At 47.4% G+C, this 19,191-nt stretch overlaps 1 protein-coding gene across 2 annotated transcripts in view; it reads right to left on the bottom strand.

Moving 5' to 3' along the window:
• The window catches only part of MDGA2 (MAM domain containing glycosylphosphatidylinositol anchor 2), a gene marked incomplete at both ends in the record, with an annotated part of 324,685 nt that overhangs the window by 202,600 nt on the left and 102,894 nt on the right, over positions 1 to 19,191 (bottom strand). For both annotated transcript variants that reach the window (XM_084287611.1, XM_084287612.1), the window contains one exon: positions 18,490 to 18,629. In XM_084287611.1, coding sequence (XP_084143737.1) covers positions 18,490 to 18,629 — 140 coding nt within the window. The remainder of the gene's footprint in view (positions 1 to 18,489; positions 18,630 to 19,191) is intronic.

Here is a 19,191-nt window from a genome sequence, read left to right as displayed (position 1 = left end):
TTCCAGCTCAATTGCTATAACAAGAGGAAAAATAAGTTCCTAGTAAGTTCTAACACAGGAAAAATTGAGGTTGTTAATTACAGAGAATGTAAGTGCCAAACCCATGAAATTATAAGCAACCAGGTCCTGCAAGAAGAATTTCCATGCTTTTTCCATAGTTTACTTTAGCCCAAAACATGGCAGGCATGGCAATGCTGTGAGTAGAGGCTGCACTGAGGACTGCTTCTGATGTTAAAATGGTAGTCTGCAACACTCAAGGAGTTAAGAATAATTGAAGATACCCTGAAGTCTGGTTATGTAAGAAAACTATATGTAGGCTAACTACCCCTTTGCCTCTGAACTTCCCGCATTTCTGCAAGACAGCTATTTCCTATTTTATACCTAAAGCCAACTTACCCAGGAGTTTCCCAAGGCCCATCAACGTAACCTGGAGTTTTGTACGAACTGACCTCCTGTACAGAAATGGTTCATCTCACAGGTACACGGAACAAAGTGCAGCTCCCCCAGCAGCACAGAAACTCAGCTCATCGTACTGAGAAATATCCCCAGCAATGGTTTAACACCACCACAACCTCCCAGCCCCGCAGACCGAGCCACCCACCCGTGGTGGGGCCGGGTGCCAACAAGGCTCAAACAGACACTGAAGAAAACTGGGAGGCTGGAATGCTGCTGCTTAGTCTGAGGACAGAAAACAATCTTATGTGTAATGATGGGATAACACACCTCTTGAGTAGTCTGAATTAATTTCTAATTGCTATTAGCACTAATAGGAAGCTCCCAGACGTGAAGGAATAGCTGCCCAATGAAGCCCAAAGCTGGCAGCAAAGCCAAGCTCTGGTACGGAAGATCCTGTTGTTACACTTGCTGCACCTTTCCCCTCAGGGCTGGAAGCAGAAAGGCTACCATAAATGCTGCAAAGGCATTTGTGGAGCCTTCCCACAGCATGGCTCAGCACCCATGAACTGAGGAGCAGGGCCCATAGGTGAGCCACAAGGCAGCAGTGATGTGCTACAGCACAGACAGGGCACTCCAGGCCTACACAGAGGAGTAAGGTAAGGAAAGAGAGGCTCAAAGAAACTCATTTTTTTAAAGAAACTGCATTTCTGACACAGTTGTTCCAATGCTACAAGTTACAAGGCAGCAAAGCTGACTTCACTGCTGTGAAAAGGCTCGTGTCAAAGTTGTCCCACCCAACCTCAGTTGTCGCATAGCTAACACGCCCCAACACCAAGAGTAGGAGTGCTGACTTTCAATGTGTAGAGGAAGGATTGCTTACATTCAAAGGCTGAAAGCCTAAAGATTGACTGTACGTAAATGAAGAAAGTTTAAGTGAACTATTTAATAGGAAATTATTGAGCGGATCCTGAACAAAAGAATATTGCAGCTACTTGGTAAAAGCAACGTGCTATAGATAGCTATAAGATGCTGCTTGAGCTATCTAAAGCAAGATCTTGCTTGAGATAAGCAAGATCCTATAGCAGTCCGGGTTTCTTTGTGAAAAGGTAGTATATCTGGGGAGACATCTAGATATACTTTCTCAGAACATCTCTGAGTAACCTGCTAAATGATTAATTGCAGCCATTTATCCTACTTTGACTATAATGTTTTTCCTTATGATTTTAAGAGCTTTCACTGCTTCAAAAAATGTGCACTTTCATACCGAATAATCAATGTACATTTTACTATAAATATCACTGAAAGAGGGAGGTTTTTTTTCCAACCTGCATGGCAACAGAGCACCGAGAAGGGCTGAGTGCAATCAATTTCACGGAGCCTTGTTTCCACTGAGGTCGGTACCGTCTTAAAATTGTCGACAGTTGCAGGACATACAAGGGCCTTGCACGGTTTGGCATTCCTGATGAGAAATTATTCACTGTCCATCAAATGAATTATTCAATGGGTTTCATGAAAAGATCCAAAGATGTGTGAATGATATGTTTTTTATTATTCTCTCAAGATTTTTATTCAGCAGCATTAACTTGCTTCAAAATGAAATATAACTTCACCTTCATAATAAAGAACATAATCTAAGGGCAGAACGAGGCAGATGGCCCCATTTGAATTCTCAGTTATTAATTTTTATACTGGCCTTCCAACATTGGTATACTATGTTAAATACGCAGAGCCATAAATACAGCCTCATAACTTGGAATGCATGGAAATTCATTCACTCTGCTTCCCCAAAGGTTCAAAGGCAAATAAACACAATTCACTTTGCAACTTTTAGTTAGGCACAGACTTTGTTTTCAAACAAAACTTGGTTTTCACAGCCGAAGTCAGGTGTAAGTGAACCCACAGGAGCTCCCAGAGCTGCCTGTGGGCAAAGGGTAGGTGTCTGGAGGCCGGTCCTTGGATGAGCTGCAGGGAAAGGAGCCAGATCCGTGAGGGCAGGGAGCAGGGATCTCCCCCAGCCACCTGCCCCATGCCAGCTCCACCACTACTCCCAACTGCTTGACTGCAAAGCTGAGAGATTTCCTGGTGCTACAAAGCAGGAAATAATCAGATGGATGAGGAGTTTATGTTTTCTCTACCTGGATCTGCTACCACTGCCCTCAGAATACAGCCTAAGGCGAGGGCCCCACTCTGAGGGTCAGACTGCCAGGAAGGTGTTGAAGAACGGGCAAGGGTACAGAGCAAAGGCATGGTACTCATTAAAGTCACAGAAATGTGCTCCAGAGTGCATGTCACATCAGCTCAGACATTTTAAATATCAAGTGAAAAATCAGGGAGAAGCAATCAACATCTTGAGAACATACGTGAGGGACTGAACTTTGACACCAGATCAGTTTTCACCATTAGAGGCAAAGTCAAACTGACAGTAATGGCATTAGACAGATTCCCCCACATCCAACTTAAGATGTTTACACACGGGATGTTTTATCCATGACGTTCCACTTAGCCAAAGTCAGCAGTGCCCAAGGACCCTTCCAGGAGTGCTGGGATCTCAGCACAGGGATGTGAACTCTGTTCTCCATCAGGAACCAGCTCTGTAGACCCCATGCCACCCAATTCATCTGCTACTGGACCCCCATCGCCCAGCACTTCTGATCAGCTGCCACAATGGGAACCCATGCACCGTCCTCACAGCATCCACAGCCATAGGAACCTATAACCTTACCCTAAACAACTTCTTCTAACCCAGTTTTTTAAGCAACGAGTCTTAAGTGCTAGGTGGCTGCTAATCTCCCCAGCAGGACCTTTTGGAGCCCAGTGAGGGCCTTCACCCAAGTGAGCCTGAGCACAAGGCCAGCCCTGAAGTGACACGTCCCACTGCTCCTGGTGCCTAGAGGGGGACGGGATGTGGGGTTGTTAGCAGAGGATGGAGGTCTGGGGACACAAGAAGTACTGGGAAGCCAAAAGCCACCAGCCACTCTTTGCAGAACTGCTCATCCACCTCGAGAGCAAAAAGGCATAAAACCATGTTTGTCGTTAACTCAGGAGACTGGAGTCTAAACAGAGAAAGGACAAGCTGTCTACTAAACAGGGGGTTTCTACTTTAAAGTCAGTCTTCATAACAGAATTGCATTTTAAATTGACAAAGGCATCTGGAAATCCAGGCATTTTTAAATTGATGCTCCCCCCCTCCTTTTTTAACCATCCTTGCAGGTATTACTATTACACTTCTCTTGAGCTCTGTCCATTTTACTTCCCTGCAAGACCCCAGGGAGAAACCCAAGCATCCAGGAGAGGCAGCTTTACAGCGCAAAGCCCAGAGGCTGTCAGGCTTACAACAAGTAAACTGATAAAGGCAGAAGGAAATGTTTCTCTTCTCGTCTTTCAGTAATACAAATCTTGACTACTGCCTGCGCCAATGATCAGGGGAGATATTTTCGGGCAGACGTGCAGCCTTGACTGACTGACAAGTGTCACAAATTAATATATATGCAAATAAGAAAACAAAAGCAGCAGCTACTGACGCCAGCACGGCTGCACGCATGGCGAAAATAGAATTGCAATCGAACGCTATTTCTGTGCAGATGGCGGATGCCACGAGACAGACCGACATACTTCCAGCACAACTGAGCCAACGGGAAAGAAAAATGCACTCATTTCCTGCTGTGTGTGAAGCGGCCAGCCAGCCTTGTAGCCAGAGCATGCCCACACCTCCTGGGGCTTCAGCACACGGCGTCCTGGGTGCTCAATTCCCCCAGCCCTGCCACCCTTCCACCAGCCCAGCTCAGGTCTGCAGGGCCAGAAGTGCCCCCGACTGCCACTGCACCAACCCGGGCATGGTTTTGGCCCACCTCTGCTTGAGCAAATTAAATCCACTTAACTGAACATCATAAACCACCAGGCCTAAATGGCTCTTTTTCCACTACATTGTCTTCTGCAAATAGCACCGAGGTTATTGATTTCCTGCGATGCAATATCAGTCTGTTTACTTAAACTAGTTCCCATTTTAAAAACTTCATAAATCGTAATCCAGGGAAGTCATGCTGTATTTCAGACACCACCATTACGTAGCCTTGGTGCATGAAGAGACTCTGAGGAAAATCCCGTCTAAATACCAAATGCTGACGACCAACAGGTTCTAATTCCACATCCACGTTGGACCTTACCAGCATTTCCTACAGCACTGCCTGCATGGCATCCTGCTGAGATTAAACATGAACACCCACCTCATTTCCAGACAGCTTTCTGAATTAAGCCACAATCTCTGGGATCCAGTAACGTTAACCGTAACGCATGTTCTTTTCACGGGAACCAACGCTCACGCATGTTGAATGACACCTGGAAAACTCATTGAGCTAAGACTGAATGTGAGATCCTGAGATTTGACTTGTTTTAGCTGTGATGACAAAGAAAGGAAATGACATTTTATTTTGTTTGAAAGGTGGGAGAATTGGGGAAAAGGTGGGTAGCAGGGAGAGAAGGGAAAATAGAAGAAATCTTGAAAAGAGAGAGCTGGCAGCTCAGTGGAACAGACGGCTTAGTATGAAATGCTATCAGCAAGGTTTAAGAGGAGAAAAGATCAGCAGATGTTGAGTGCAAGCCACAGATACTGCATCAAGCCCACAATTTCTTGTAACGTAAAAAATGGAGGCAATGACTGAAATTATCAAACAAGTTTGGTGCTTTTTTAAAAATTTATTTATTGTAATTTGTTTTGTTTTGTTTTGTTTTATGAACACATTTTTCTTTCCACATCCAACTTATCATTTTGGTGCATGGATAGCCATCACAAATTATTAACCATCATGAGATCATGAAGACCAGGGGTCTAAAGTGATTCAAGAAGAGAGGATATTCATTCACAGAAATTATACCTATTCATGCCTAGTTCAGACAGTCATCGGTTTCAACCTTTCCATCAGGATATCCCAAAATATCAGACTGTCAGAGGCTGGAAGACTGAACACATCCTGCCTGTAGACCCTAGGTGCTGGACAGGAGAGAGGACAAGGGACAGCTCAGCCAGGATGGAAGTTCCTGGGTTTCAGTTTGAAAGCCCCAGTAGCAGACACCAGAAAATGCCTGCGTTTCCACATCATTTCTGTGTACGTATCTTTTGTTTGTCTCAGAGGATGAGGAAGTGGCAAAGTCTCCTTCAGCCAGTGAAGGAGTCTCAAAAAGGTTCATTGAACAACGTTAGGAAAGGACTGAGTCTCTGCAGTCCTGCACCTGGAAGAGCTGATAAGGATTCTGCAAGACCTTTGCTCAGGGAAATGAAGTTGAGCACCTGTTTGAATCCTACGGACACTTTGAGATTATAGCTTATCTTCTAATCAGAACCCAACAAGGAGAAAATGGATCAAAAATCCAGTAATCACAAATAGCATCATTCATGTCTAGTTGAGTTTTCTTGGCACACCTTTAAATGACTCCCACAAGTGCCAACGAAAGGGATCTGGGAACAGTTCCCACATACCAACAGAACTGCGAACAGACATTAATTGAAAAAAGAACCTAGTTCAGCTTGCAACGGGGAATAAAAGGGCAGGGTTAAGGGAGCAGATCTATAGAGCAAAGGCTGAGGAAAAAAACCCAATATCAAACAACAACGAGTAAAGATTTCCAAAGTGAAGATACCATCAGATCAGTATTTAAAACCAGGAAAGTTGATAGCACAAGGAAGAGGAGCTACAGCCATTTATTCAGCCATTTATGAACATGATCCATTCCCAAAAGCTCCTGTGCACTGAGGAGTTTAATGAGGCTTTAGACATTGCACTACATGTTTATTGCTCAAGCCCTAACCCACTTTTGGAGCTGGAAAGGGCGTGCAGGGCAAGCTGGTGCCTGGGGGCTGGTGGGGATGGTGCAGTGAGCCCACCCCACAGCCCTGGTAGGGCTCTGAGGCCACCACGAGCACGTGGTTCTTGGTCTATTAAAGTTGCGCTGTGGCATTAAAATAGAAGCTTTGAGCTCAATTAGCCCTGAGCTTTCCCTTCCTTCTATATTAAGACACCACAATTATGAATATAAAACTTTTCCTCCCTCAAAAGCCCACACCCCAATGAATCACCAAGATCTACCCAAGGGCTCCGAAAATCACTGCCAGAGACCAAGAGAGCCGCAACAATTACAGAACAGCTTTTTGGGTTGCTTAAATTTTCAACATCTTTTTACGAGGAAACCACAAAACAGAAGAGGCAGCTGAACTAAGCTGCCTTCCACCCAAAGTTACATGGCAAAGCCTTCTCTGGCTATACTCGGCTGGCTGGCTCTCAGGGTTGTCAGCCTGGAAGGGTTATTATTTATTTTTTTATTGTGATTTTACTTTCTTTGGATGGTGTGCAAATTTCCTTGATTTTACAAGAGATTTTTAGTTAATTATGTATTTACCTAGTTAGCATAATTGTCTTCAATTATGTAATTAGTGTTCATATGTGTAATCATTTGAACATGTAATTATATCTAATTACACCATTAAAACGTGCAAGTCATAAATATCTTTATCATTTTGATTGATAGACATACAGGGAGAAAAAAAAAACTCACTTGTTATTTTTATCTCCTGGATCCCGAAATCTGCAAGAGTAAGAGGATTCAGCCTGCAATGTTGCTGTAATTATTTACAAGGACCCATCAAGACTACACCAAGGTTATGCTTCCCAAGCAGAGGTAGAAGGAGTCAGCCCACTCAGAAAGAAGGAGCAGTCACCCAGCGTAGCAGAACTTCTGCGGTAAAAATGCTTACAAGAATAATCTGGGAATCACTTTTTTTGGTGGCTAATTACGAACTTGCTGTTATGCAGAACAACGACAGCCTCCTCGGTGGATGGCTTTTGCATCCCAGAAAGGAATGTTAAAGCTCTGTGTACTTTTGAGCCACCTCAAAGACGACCTATCATAAAACCGCAGAATATCCCGAGTTAGAAGGGACTCGCAAGGATCATCCAAGCCCAGCTCCACACAGCACCACCCAAAAATCAGACCCCAGTGCCCGACCACCTCTGGGTGCAGACCCTTTCCCTAACCCCCAGCCTGACCCTCCCCTGTCCTAGCTCCATGCCGTCACCTCGGGTCCTGTTGCTGTCCCCAGAGAGCAGAGCTCAGTGCCTGCCCCTCTGCTCCCCCATTTCCTCACATCATTCCTTCGTCCTTTTCCCACTCTCTGTATTCTCTCCATTGTGGAAGTTTCTTTTTCTACCCCAGCCCTGCCTGAAGTGATCAAGTTCAGTTTTGTGCAGCATCTCTGGTCTAAGCGTGTTTTCTGTATCTAAATTAGTACCTGAAAGGCGCTGGCATGTCAACTGGCAATACCCCATGGCAGCTCCTTCCTGCTCTGGTGCCAGATTTGGGTGTTATTAATGCTGCGGGCACCTCCCATTCAAAATCTCCATGGTGCTTCAAGGAACACTCTCATGCACACACCTAAAATGCTCTCCCGATGGTTAATACAAAGCCTAACAATATTACCTAGAAGGTGCTTCCTAACCAATATAGCCACACTCAACAACTCCATGACATTTTTAGTTTTGTCCTCCCCAGTGGCTGCCACCTTTTATGCTGTGCATTAGCCCTGCAGTACAGTATGAGGCCGGGTACCTGGCGAACACCAAATGAATTAGGACAGCGTCAGCTGAGTCTTCTTGTAACTGCTTTTGGCTGGAAAGGCAAACATTTGCACACAGATTAAATAGTTAAGCTTATTTGAAGTTCAGCTCCTCTTCTGCAGGTTCAGATTTCTTTTCTTTTTTACAATACAAAACTGTTTCTTAAAAACAACAAAACCCCCCAAAAATGCACGTGCCTAAGCTGACTACAAGGGCTGGAGAGGGGGCACGAAGCCCAACAACAGCTCACACAACAGCTCTTCAGCTCCTCTGAGGAGCAGGCCATGATCACAGAGCATCCTTCAGCACAAGGCACCTGGTTCTCCCCCAGGTAAGCTCGCTGGCACTGCGTAGAGCACCCAGACAGAGGCACTCAGTTTAGAAGAATGAGGAAAAGGCTCTGAGGAAGAATTAAACTTCAAATGTTCAGGGACTGAACCGCCAGGCACGAAGTACATGCTGGTCTTCCAGCAGTGTCCCCCTGAAGGGCAGCGCCTCTGGAGCCAAACTCTGGAGTCGAGCAGAGAAGGCACCCGCGTGGGTTTGGAGTCACACCGCGCCTCCTCGAAGGCACCAGGAGGTGTCTGCACTTTTGGATCAAACATATCCCATTACTGGGAAAGAACTCGGATGGGTAGCAAAACTACCACGATCTCCAACCACGAACACTTCTGGCTGCTATGGGAGAAAACACCAGGAGCTCTCCACTCCCAGGTTTTACTCCCAGATGCAGAACGCATCTTGTGTGATATCCAAAGGAACAGGAATGATTTCCCCCTCTGCTCCAGAAAAATCATGTTCAAGTGTTTCTCTAGGAGTTATCTTCCCGCAGCCCAGCTGCCTGAATGTGCTGCTGCTTCAGCCACAGATCTGCTCACTCCGCCAGATTCCCCGGGTTACCAAATTCTCTCTTTGTTCGACAAACAGATTCTTTCTCCGCTTTTCAGTGAGCAAGACCTCACAGAAGCAGACCCTATTCCAAAACCACCTGCCTCATTTTTGACAATGAAACCAGTATGCTCAACAGCCATGGAGAAATAGCTACTTCTGCAGCTTCCCAAGGCGATTTGTCCATCCTTGCAGCCAATTTCCTACCTTTGTTTGAGAGCCCTTTAGAAAAAGGGAAACAAAAGCTGAGGGTGGACAGCCAGAAGCCAAAGGCTGCAGAGCCATCTGGGGGGAAGACCCAGGGAAAGGAGAGGAGAAGGAGGCGATCCATTTAGAGGAGAAACATTCATATTTCAGTAAGCCGGAAAATTTTGCTCTTCTCATTCTGACGATGGGAGATTCGTGCTCTGTGTTCTTCAGAAACTTTCTGTAGGGGATTTTTGGCAGCTTTTAAGCTTCCACAAGGGTCAGTATGAAGCTGGTACGGTAAAAATCACCAGCCTGGATATCATTTCCAACTCTGCGTGATTCTCTGATAGTCTCATTTCAGTGATTGCTGGTGCTTTAGCAGCCGTAAGCTCAATATTCTCATCTAAGAGAGAGAGACTGAAATTTATACTTCACTTGCCCTGATGCTGCATTTATCTTGATTTAAAGTGACCTCTTTCCTCCACCAGTTCCAGGCCCTTTTTAGAAACCTGCAAACATATTTCTTGTCAAGAGACAGCAGCCTCCTGGAACCAGCAGAATCTGCAAGATATAAATGCTCAAATTGTTCAGAATAAAACCACCAAGGAGCTTAATTTCTTCATCAGCTTGCAAACCACATGTCTTTTAATCCAGCTTCATGGAGACGATAGGTTGAATGGCTTTAAAACACATTTCTTCCTGTGGCATAGTCACCAAATATTCAGTGGGGCTACGTGCTGTTTGCAGCATAGGGCTGATTTACCACATCAACTTGGTGTCATTCAAGAAAAGATTACATTTTAATAATTACTACCTACAGTAAACGATGAAGCAAATAGAAAAAAATAATGAACAATAAGCCCTCAGGTCTGGATGTGAATTCATGGGAACAAAAAGAGAACAGCCCGACATTTGGCAAACGTTTATGTAGACACAGGAAAGAAGAAGAGTCGTATTTTTCTCAAAACAAAGACCCAGCCCCAAGACCCGAGTGAATAACCACTTTAACAACCCACCAGCAGAAAGCGCCGATGTCGGAGGTTTGGCAGAATTGTGTGTGGATGCAGGTGGTCCTCCTGGTGCCAAGGCCCGCAGCAAGGGAGGCTCCATTCCAGGGGAAAGCCAGCTCGAGACAAAACAAAGAGCAGCTCCATTTAAAGTTGAAAGCCTGCTCAGAAGGATGGCCTGCCACAAAGCTGGGAAGGCTTCTGGAGTCCCAGAGAGGGAACAATTGTTGTCTTCATGAGGATGAGCACTCGGTGCAGCCCCGCAGGGACGGCCGCGTGCCCCCTGCAGGCACTGCCGCAGCATCGAGCCCAGGGGCTCAGAGCCTGGGCGCACAGGGGCAGTGAGGGTGCTGTGCCTGTCTCACCATCACCAAACGCTTCTGCACTCCTTGGTGTGGTGGGTAGAGGCTGCACAGCTCCCACGTTACAAGGGCAACTCCAGCCACCCTTTTCTGTGGGACCCTCCTGTTCACAGGCACCAGCAGGATCAACGACTCCACTGAGTTTTTCATGTGAGATTGCCTCCAGGCAAGGGCTTCAGATCCGAAACATATTTTGGGTAAAGTATCTTCTTCAGTGGTTTGTTTTCTCTCCCGGCTTGCATTTTAGGAAGGCAAACCCTTCCCCATTAATGCCGCAGTCAGCAGAAATGGCTGGGTCTCAGCACCTCTGACCCTCCCTCCTTGCACTTCATCGCCTCTGCCTGCTCCCTCTCCAAGGTTTTCCAGCCATCATCAAGAAAGGCTTTCCTCCCACAGCTCAGACTTTGTAAGATTTAGCACTGAGGCAACACAAAGATCTCAACAAATGGAGTTTAGTGGCAAGCAGAGGCAACTTTTGAAACTCCCGCTGCCCACGGGATGTCGGTGGGCGCGGTGCTGGTGCTGCTGCCGCCTTCCCCCAGCTCCACCTGGCACAGTCCTCACCTGCCAAGCAGCCAGGCAGCTCCGTCAGCAGGCACACAACTGGGGCACTTCACAGGAACACCTTCGTTATTTAAAATGCATGACATCGTAATTACTTAGTGCTGTGAGTGTAGCCTCCTCTACTGTTTCAGAGCAGGATCCGACCTTCACCTTATTAGCGTGCGCAAAGAAAGAATTAACGTTTTCTGCTTCTCTGTCCATTAAAATGTAAAGAGCAGCATTTCAGAAAACAAACAAATGAAAAAAAAAAAAAAAGGAAAACATGTGATGTTCTCTTTGATCAGCTGGAAGCGAAACATGAAAGGCTCCTTTGAGGCAAAGTGGATACTACATTTTCTGTTTTAATTGGTAGGGATTCTTATTAGCTAACTGCTGATGTGGCCAAAGAAAGCAATTTGTGGGGAGGGGGTTCCTTACCCTGAACAGCTGCTTTCCCATTGCCTTCTGCATATCATTATTACAATAATTGCACTCTTGTTAGGGAAATTGATGATGATTTCATGCACCGCTCCTCAGTTCACGGAAAGACTTTACAAATGTTCAGCGAACACCTGACAAAACCCAGCCTGACTCACGACTAAATTAGCCTGCATTTTATGCTGAAAACCCCTTCCTAAACGTTTGACTCAATAAACCTCACATTTAGCTGTGAAAGGCACGCATTTCTATCATTCTTCAGCACTAAAAGAAACGTGATTAACGTTTCCAGGCCGTTTTTTGCCGTTGATGCTACGAATGGTTAATTTGGTGTTTTCTTCCTGAAGTACTGCACCTGAGTCCACACCTCCGTGGAGCACTGCACACGCGATCGGTGCTCACCACAGCATTCCCCCGCTCTGACAGGAGAAACAAACATTTAGGACAGCAATTGCAACATCCCCACAGTGGGAATACATCGGAGGGCAAGCCAGCAGGAGCCCCGTGGCGTTTCACCAGGCTGCTCGGGACAGAGGTGCTCGTGCATCCGAGTGCATCACTATGGAGCGCCCAGCATGCTGACAGCGCTGCTCTGCGTGAAGGGGGCAGTGAACCTCTGCACAGATGCTGGGGATAATGGAAAAGGTTTCTTTTTCCAGCAGTAGCAGGTTTTGAAATCAAATCTATACAAGGACCGACTTATAACCTGCAAGGAAAATATTTGGTCTTTGGAAGGGGGGAATAAGCACGAAGTTTGGCTTATTCCTACCCCTTGCTTGAGAGGGGAAAAAAAAAAAATAGTATCTCCCACCCCAAAATATCACAGTTCTGCTGTCTTGCCTATTGTTTCTTTCAGCAACAGGTTTGCTCATTGAAACCCCATTGTACCACACAGCGCTGGATGATTAAAATCAATCGATTTCTTCGCCTGCAGTCTGAACGTGCAACACAAACCCCGTCACCCCCCCACCATGGAAAACGGCTGTGACAGTGCGAGTGTGAGACAGGCCAGCCCTGCACGGCAGCCAGTCCTGATGTGCCTTGACCCCAGGGGACTCACACACCGCATGTGGTCTGAGAACGTCCCCTGGTAGCCACCACCACTCTTCCTGGAGGCTGGGTGCTGCAGAAGGAGCCTCAGTGCTCACAAATACACCTTGGCACAGCTCCATGGATGGATGCAGGCAGAGGGAGGGCAAGCAGGGCCAGGAGGGCTGGTGGCGCATGAGACAGCCTCACCTGGGGCACCCCTCATGCTGAGACCCAGGTGCAGACGTAGGTGACCCCATAGGGCAGGAGCATGTGGGGTGCCTCCCACCCTCCAGGAGCAGCTGCTGCCTCCAGCTGCCCCCAGAACCCCAGTGCAGGCAGGGGAACAGACACAGGGACTTCTCTCCACATGGCACATTGTGCATCTTGGAACATGATGGGGTAACATAAGCTGAGGTTTGACAGCACGTGGATCTGAGAGATGCAGAAAAGATCACTAAGTACTAAAAAAAAAAAAAAAAAAAGACAACAACAACAAAAACCACCACTGCTACTACCACCACCACCACCAAAAACTAATGGGAATGAATTTCTTTCAACAAACAAAGTGATTATCGCTTAGACTTTAGTGGGCGGTGAGGAATGCAAACTCCCAGGCAGTCCCCGCTCCTTCAGAAGATGCCACGGGGTGCTGGTCAGGGTGAGCCTCAGCCACATCCCTCCACATATATTTGCTCAACAGTAGGGTAGCAGTATGGGAAAGCCCCACCGGTGTAAATAAAATGTCAGCTGGCTAAACCAGCAAACCTTCTACTTGCATCACAGGGGTAGCAGCCTCAGCACAGCCTCAGGTGTCTCTGCAGAGCTGACAGGCGAGCACTGCACAGGATGGGGCCAGGGGGATCAGCTACGGCTCCTCGCCTTGCAGCACACAGGAACAGCCCCATAAAGCCCACTGACATGCAGCCCCATCACTCACAGCCCACTTCCCAAACAGGAAGGGAATTGCAGAATTCTGTTTAAATAATAATAATAATAAAAATATTAAAAAAGACTTGTCTGGGTACTACCCTGAAAGCAGTAATTGATGACAAAATAGCTGCATTTGCCCACCCACCATTAGCCTCACCTGAGCATGGCTGCTGGCATTTTAAAAACTTAATCAAGAAAAATTAGTTTCTATGGCAACTAATGGTGCGTTTAATAGATGAAGTAATGAGCGCTGTGTATAAGAATGCAGCGGGTTGTGACTAGCAGCAAAACACCAAACGGCGGGCAGTCACGGCACAGACAACCAGCGGGCATGCACCGAGTGCTGGGGTGCTCAGAGCTGTCGGGGTGACAGGAGCCAGGTGACATTTTGGGGAATCACTGTGCACAAGTGTCTGTAATTCCCTCCCTCTGCAGTGCTGACTGCAGCCCCCTATTGTTCTCTCCAGCGGGCTCGCTGATAGTGATGAGACCCAAAGCAATGTAACCAAATTACAGAACTGCTTCTCCTGGTGCCTCCAGCACTGTGCACCTCTCCCAGTCTCCACCTGCCTGTAACTACCTGTATGGAGGATGCTGCAGGTAGGAAACCAGCGCAAACTGAAGGCAGATTTTCACAAGGTCTTCCAAAAAGGTCCTCAGAAACCTTCGTGTGGGTTCTGTGTGCTCACTGGGCAGGCACAGCGGGCACGACATGCGGGTTACAGCCCCCAGGGCAGTGGCACTGCCCCCCAGCACAGGGCACATCACTGCCAGAGGCACGCACAAGCTGTCAGCCTGCTACAGAACAACATCAGTGGGTTGGAAAGGTAAAAGCAACTCCTGGAAAGACAAAAGGAGTAAACATGCACTCCAGTAAAGCCTACAGGAGCACTGACACAAAGGGGAGAAATAGGGGTGCTCCTCCCAGCCCCTGGATGACTTGGATGGTCAGTGGCCACCACATCCACAGCCTTCTGAGACTCTTCTTCCCTCTTCTTTTATCCATGGGGACCTGCAACACGGTGGGAAGGAAAACCAGATAGGCCTGATGTCCTCTACAGCCAGGCAGAGGGCTGGGCTGGGTCCTGCTGAACCTCTCCCAAGCTCAGCTTCTTGAGAAAATCCACCCAGTAGTGCTGGCATCTTCTCCAGCCCATCACCAGGTCTGGCGCTTGCAGTCCTGTTATCTGGCTGAGGCCTTAGGGGACCCAGAGCAGGAAAGTTCACATATTTTCCTCTTCTAACCATTCGGCACTTGGCTTTTAATCTGCCTCTCAGCAGTCGTGGAGACCTACTGTGAGCTCAGGATCGGGAAAGAAGGTGAATACAGCTAATTGGCTCCAGTAACAAGAAAAAAATGTCTTTTGTTAAGTGTGTGGTGGAAAAGAGCAAAGCAGGTGATGGCAACTAATCAGTCCAAATGATCTGGTAAAAGCGATGGCGTCGAGGCAGTACGAGCAGTGGTACTGCACACGGTGCACATGTATGCAGGGATGGTCCTGAAGGAACCTCAGACAAGACCTCTCCCACCAGGAGTAACCTCAAGGACCCAATGGGTGTCCAGGATGGACATAAGCTTTCCTCCATGAACCAACCATCTCACCTCAAGCACCCTTACCCCTTCACTTGCTTTCTCTTCTCCTGTCCCCATACCAGACAGTTTTTGCTTTGTAGGGCCCATGAACATGTACAAGACCAAGCCCAGATGGCACGGGCACAGCTGCTGGGCAAACGCCCCCAGCAATGGGGAGCCAAGTCCATGACAGTTGAGCTTTCAAGCACCTTTGGATAACTTTGGTCTTCCTCCCAGCCTCCTCTTCCAGCACCAGGTTATCCAGCTCAGCTTCTCCACTTGCTGTGTTTGTGCTGCCACGTCTCCTCCAGCAGCGATCCTGTGCAGCCTCACTGCCTCTGCTGCTTGTAGGAACCAGCTGAAAGCAACTGAGAGCATCTTGCTTCAGGACACTTCCCTCCTCAGCCCAGATTTTCCCTGAGAAGCATCTGTTTTTTGCTCCCCTTCGCTGATAGTGATGAGAAGCATCCTGTGATCCGAGGGGGTGTGGAGTAGCTCCATGCTCCCACCCTGGGCCCAAGAGGCAAGGCTGGGCTAAGGAGCCTGCTGGTGCACTGAGGTTTGCTTCAGGCTCCTTTATAACAACTTTTTTAATCCTTATTTACTATTCACATGAGGGTTTAATAGTCGTTCACAGCAATAGCCAGACAGGAGTAGAAAACTGGTGGGGGATTTTACAAATGCCTGGCCCAGAGTTGCTTACTAACAGCACTTAAAATAAATGAGTTTCTGGGTTTGCCAATAATAAGTGAAAAAGTTTGAGAAACACATGCAAGTTGAAGAGCATTCCTAAAATAGACACATTATTACCTGTTTTATTATCTCATTTCCTAGGGTCTGATGAAATAAAAATATAACTTATTTTGAAAATAATTTCTACCCAATTTGCAAAGCAAATATGACAACCTTCTGTGCAAAAGTCAGTTAAAAAGAAAGCAACTGAGTACTGGAAATGCTGGCAACCACCTTACAATGTGGATGAAAGGGAGACCAGGGATCATACTGCCAAACACTGCCCCTCAAAGCCCATCTTGTGTTGAAGGCTGCCTGAACACGATAATCAAACAATATCTTGTCAAGCTTCCCACACCGATTCTGCTGAAAGAAAAGAGCACTGCTTCAGAATAAATGTTTCACCATCCCTCCCAGCCAGCCGCTGCCTCTCGGTCACAAAGGAGACGCTGCAGAGCTCCCCTGAAGATCCAGGCCCATAAAGCAGGATGTATCCAACAAGCAGTATAACAAAATACCTTACGCTGGCTGTATTTAAAATACCCGGGAGTAATTATTGACAGGTAAGAGGAGTTTTATGGCAGCTGGAAACAGCGAGCTCCGGCCTGCTGATTTTACATCCATCCCCATCTCCTGCGTGAACTCGATCGGTGCATTTCCCCAGTAGCCCCATTGACAAAAGCAACACAAACACTGGGGAGATTCATCACGGCCTTGTTTAAGAGCCGGCAGATTTTATGGGAAAGGAGTCCAAGGGAATCCAAGGGGCTACAGCTCCCATAAAGGTGCGTGCCAAAGTTTAAACACAGCACTGCACAGAAACAACAGCGCCTCAGCCTTTTTTGTTGTTGTTGTTACTTTCTGGAGCACTAAAATTGAATGGAAATTTAATAGGAAGGTGATAAAAAGGCTAATGTTCAGACGCAGCCCTGCCAAGCCTCCTGTATTTTGCTGTGGAATCACCCATCTGAGACTACCAAAACTATCCCCCTGCTCTCAGGCAATTAATCTGAAAAAAAATATTGCAAGTCTTAGAGAGGTCTAACACGAAAGTGAGCGCAAGAGAGCTGGCCGAGGTGCTGGATGACAAAGAAAATCTATAAACAGGTAAAATGAAGAGAAATCAATTTTCTATCCTGAATCCCAGATGAGAAAATAGAGATTTTATGAAAAAGCAGCCATGTGGTTGCTTTCTTGATAAGAAGCTTTGGGTGTACAGCTTTTTTTTTTTTTTTTTTTGATGCAGCAGCATCATAAGCTTTGTTAGTGCATAAGCCAGCACCTTTCAAGGCTGGTCCAAAGCTTTTACTGACAGATAAGGGCCCCGCTCGCTTTGAAGCCACCTGTGGCCTGCAGGGTGGATGGAGAGGGGCCGTCGGTGTCTGCCGCTCCGCGAGGTGCCACACCACAGCTGCCGGGGAACCTTGCTGGGGGAGATGCTCTGGGAAAGAAACATTCTCCAAGGAAGCACACTTGAAATATCAATCTACCTTCATTCTGGTCTTTTCTGCCTGTGCATAAGTGTGCTGTTTACCTCCATGGAAAAGCACCCGTTTCGCATCTAAAAAAGAAGTGGGCCCGGATAAGAGAAGTTTGGGCGGGCTGAGGGAATCCAACAAAGCTCAAAGGCACTGGAAGCCAAATGTTTCAGAGGGGGCTACAGCAGCCCATCAGCCTGGGCAGATTCCATCCTCCCCACGCCGAGCAGCACCTCGCTCCCCAACCATAACCACCCCCTCAAGGCAGAGGGTTGTTAAGGAAGTGAGGTGCTGCAAAAATGTTCTGTATAAAACTTTTGTTTTGTAAGGAAGTGCCTGGTCCCACTTCTGCGAGAACTGTTATTGGCTGTGGTGATGGAGATCTTCCTCTTTAATTTTAAATCTTCTTGTTAACTTGGAAATGGCTATGGAGCACGTGGCAGAGGATCAGCACATCCCTCCTGCCTGGAGCAACATCACTTGTCTCTGGAGGATTCCCCTTCCCCAACTCCCCCCCAGCTAACAGCACTTCCCAGCTGCTGGGGCTCAATGTCCCCGTTCTTTGGGTTGCAACAGAGATGTTTAATTTGCTAGTGCACATAGAAAACCCTTGCAAGGTGTTCAAATCTCATACATATATGTGCACCATGAAACTTGGTTATCCTAGTCAATACCAGTGAACCCTCAGATCTCAGGAGCTTGCTCAGAAGCAGAGCACAATGAGAAGGCACAGCAGAAAAGGGAGCAGAGAGCAGCCTTGGCTCATGGAAAAGACTGAAGGAAAAGATGGAAACACAAAAAAGTTTAGCAGGAGTGAATTAAACATTATATTTGCACAGGGTCCTCACATAAAATAACCCCACAAGGTTCCACAAAAGGGCAAAGGGGGTGGTGGTGATGGGGGGACACCAGGCAGCCATGCTACAGGCTGACCAGACTCTCTAGCTTTGAAATTGATGCTTTAAAACAGAGCAAGCCCTGGGAAAAGGTGGTTGCTTTCTGTTTAACCTCCATTTTCTGCAGGACCACAGTGCCGTGGTTCAGATGATGGCCATGATGCAGGTGCACGGCAAGGTCCCCCCAGCTCCAGCCCTTTGCTCTGGTGCACACCATCTACCTTCAGTTTGCTGGGTTTTTAGCACATTCCCAGATATTAATAAAACTAAAAAAAAGCTATAACCTTTTCTAACTGCTGATGCTTCTTCTGCAGCCCCCCAACACCCAACCCACAACCCGGACGAGCCCTGCTCCAGCCTAGCACCGAGCTGCGGGTGAGGTAGGCTCCGGGACAGGCAGGGACCGGCGGCGGGGGCTCACCTGTGGCCGAGGATGGCCCGTGACCAGGCAGGTCAGCTCCAGCGTCTCGCCCTCACGGATGGTGTAGACCCGCTCCGAGTAGCGCTCCTCCTCGATGTTGCACGCCAGGCCCGAGTGCACGATGCGCACGGTGGGGGGGGCTGCAAGACCCAGAGAGAGAAAGCAGGTGAGCACCGCCAGCCCCCGGGACCTGGCCGGAGCCCAGCACCCTCACCATGAAGCAGAGGCTTGGCCAGGACCTCCATATGGGAGCTGAGCACCCTCAGCACAGAGGAGGAGGAGGCTGCCAGGGTTTTATTAACACCCTGCGATCCCCTGGGCGAAGCCTGCATGAGCTCATTTGCACTTGGGCTATTTTTGTTTCGGTTTCCAAAAGAGCTCTCCGTTATTGTTCTTTTTATTATAGATCTTTCTAAATGTATTACCACGCTCATTATGCAAATGAGGTGCCTTAATTAAACCATTAACGTTAAGCAGGAGAAGCGGTGGGGCTGGTGCTGCTGCTTTTCTAAGTCAACCCTGAAATCCGGAGGCTGTCAGAGGGATCAGGGCCTGGAGTTTAGGTTCAGCAGAACCCTTACTTTAATTTTCTTGTAAACTCGGGCCAAACTACAGCAAGTTATGCTGGTTTACAGGTTTACGAATACAGCAATGCTGTTCCTAACACCATGTGTACAAACTACAGCTCAGTTTTAGCATTTT

This window comes from Netta rufina, assembly GCF_964035555.1.
Source record: "Netta rufina genome assembly, chromosome: 5".
In the NCBI taxonomy this organism is placed as follows: Eukaryota; Metazoa; Chordata; class Aves; order Anseriformes; family Anatidae; genus Netta; species Netta rufina.
This window is presented reverse-complemented; position numbering and strand designations above follow the sequence as displayed.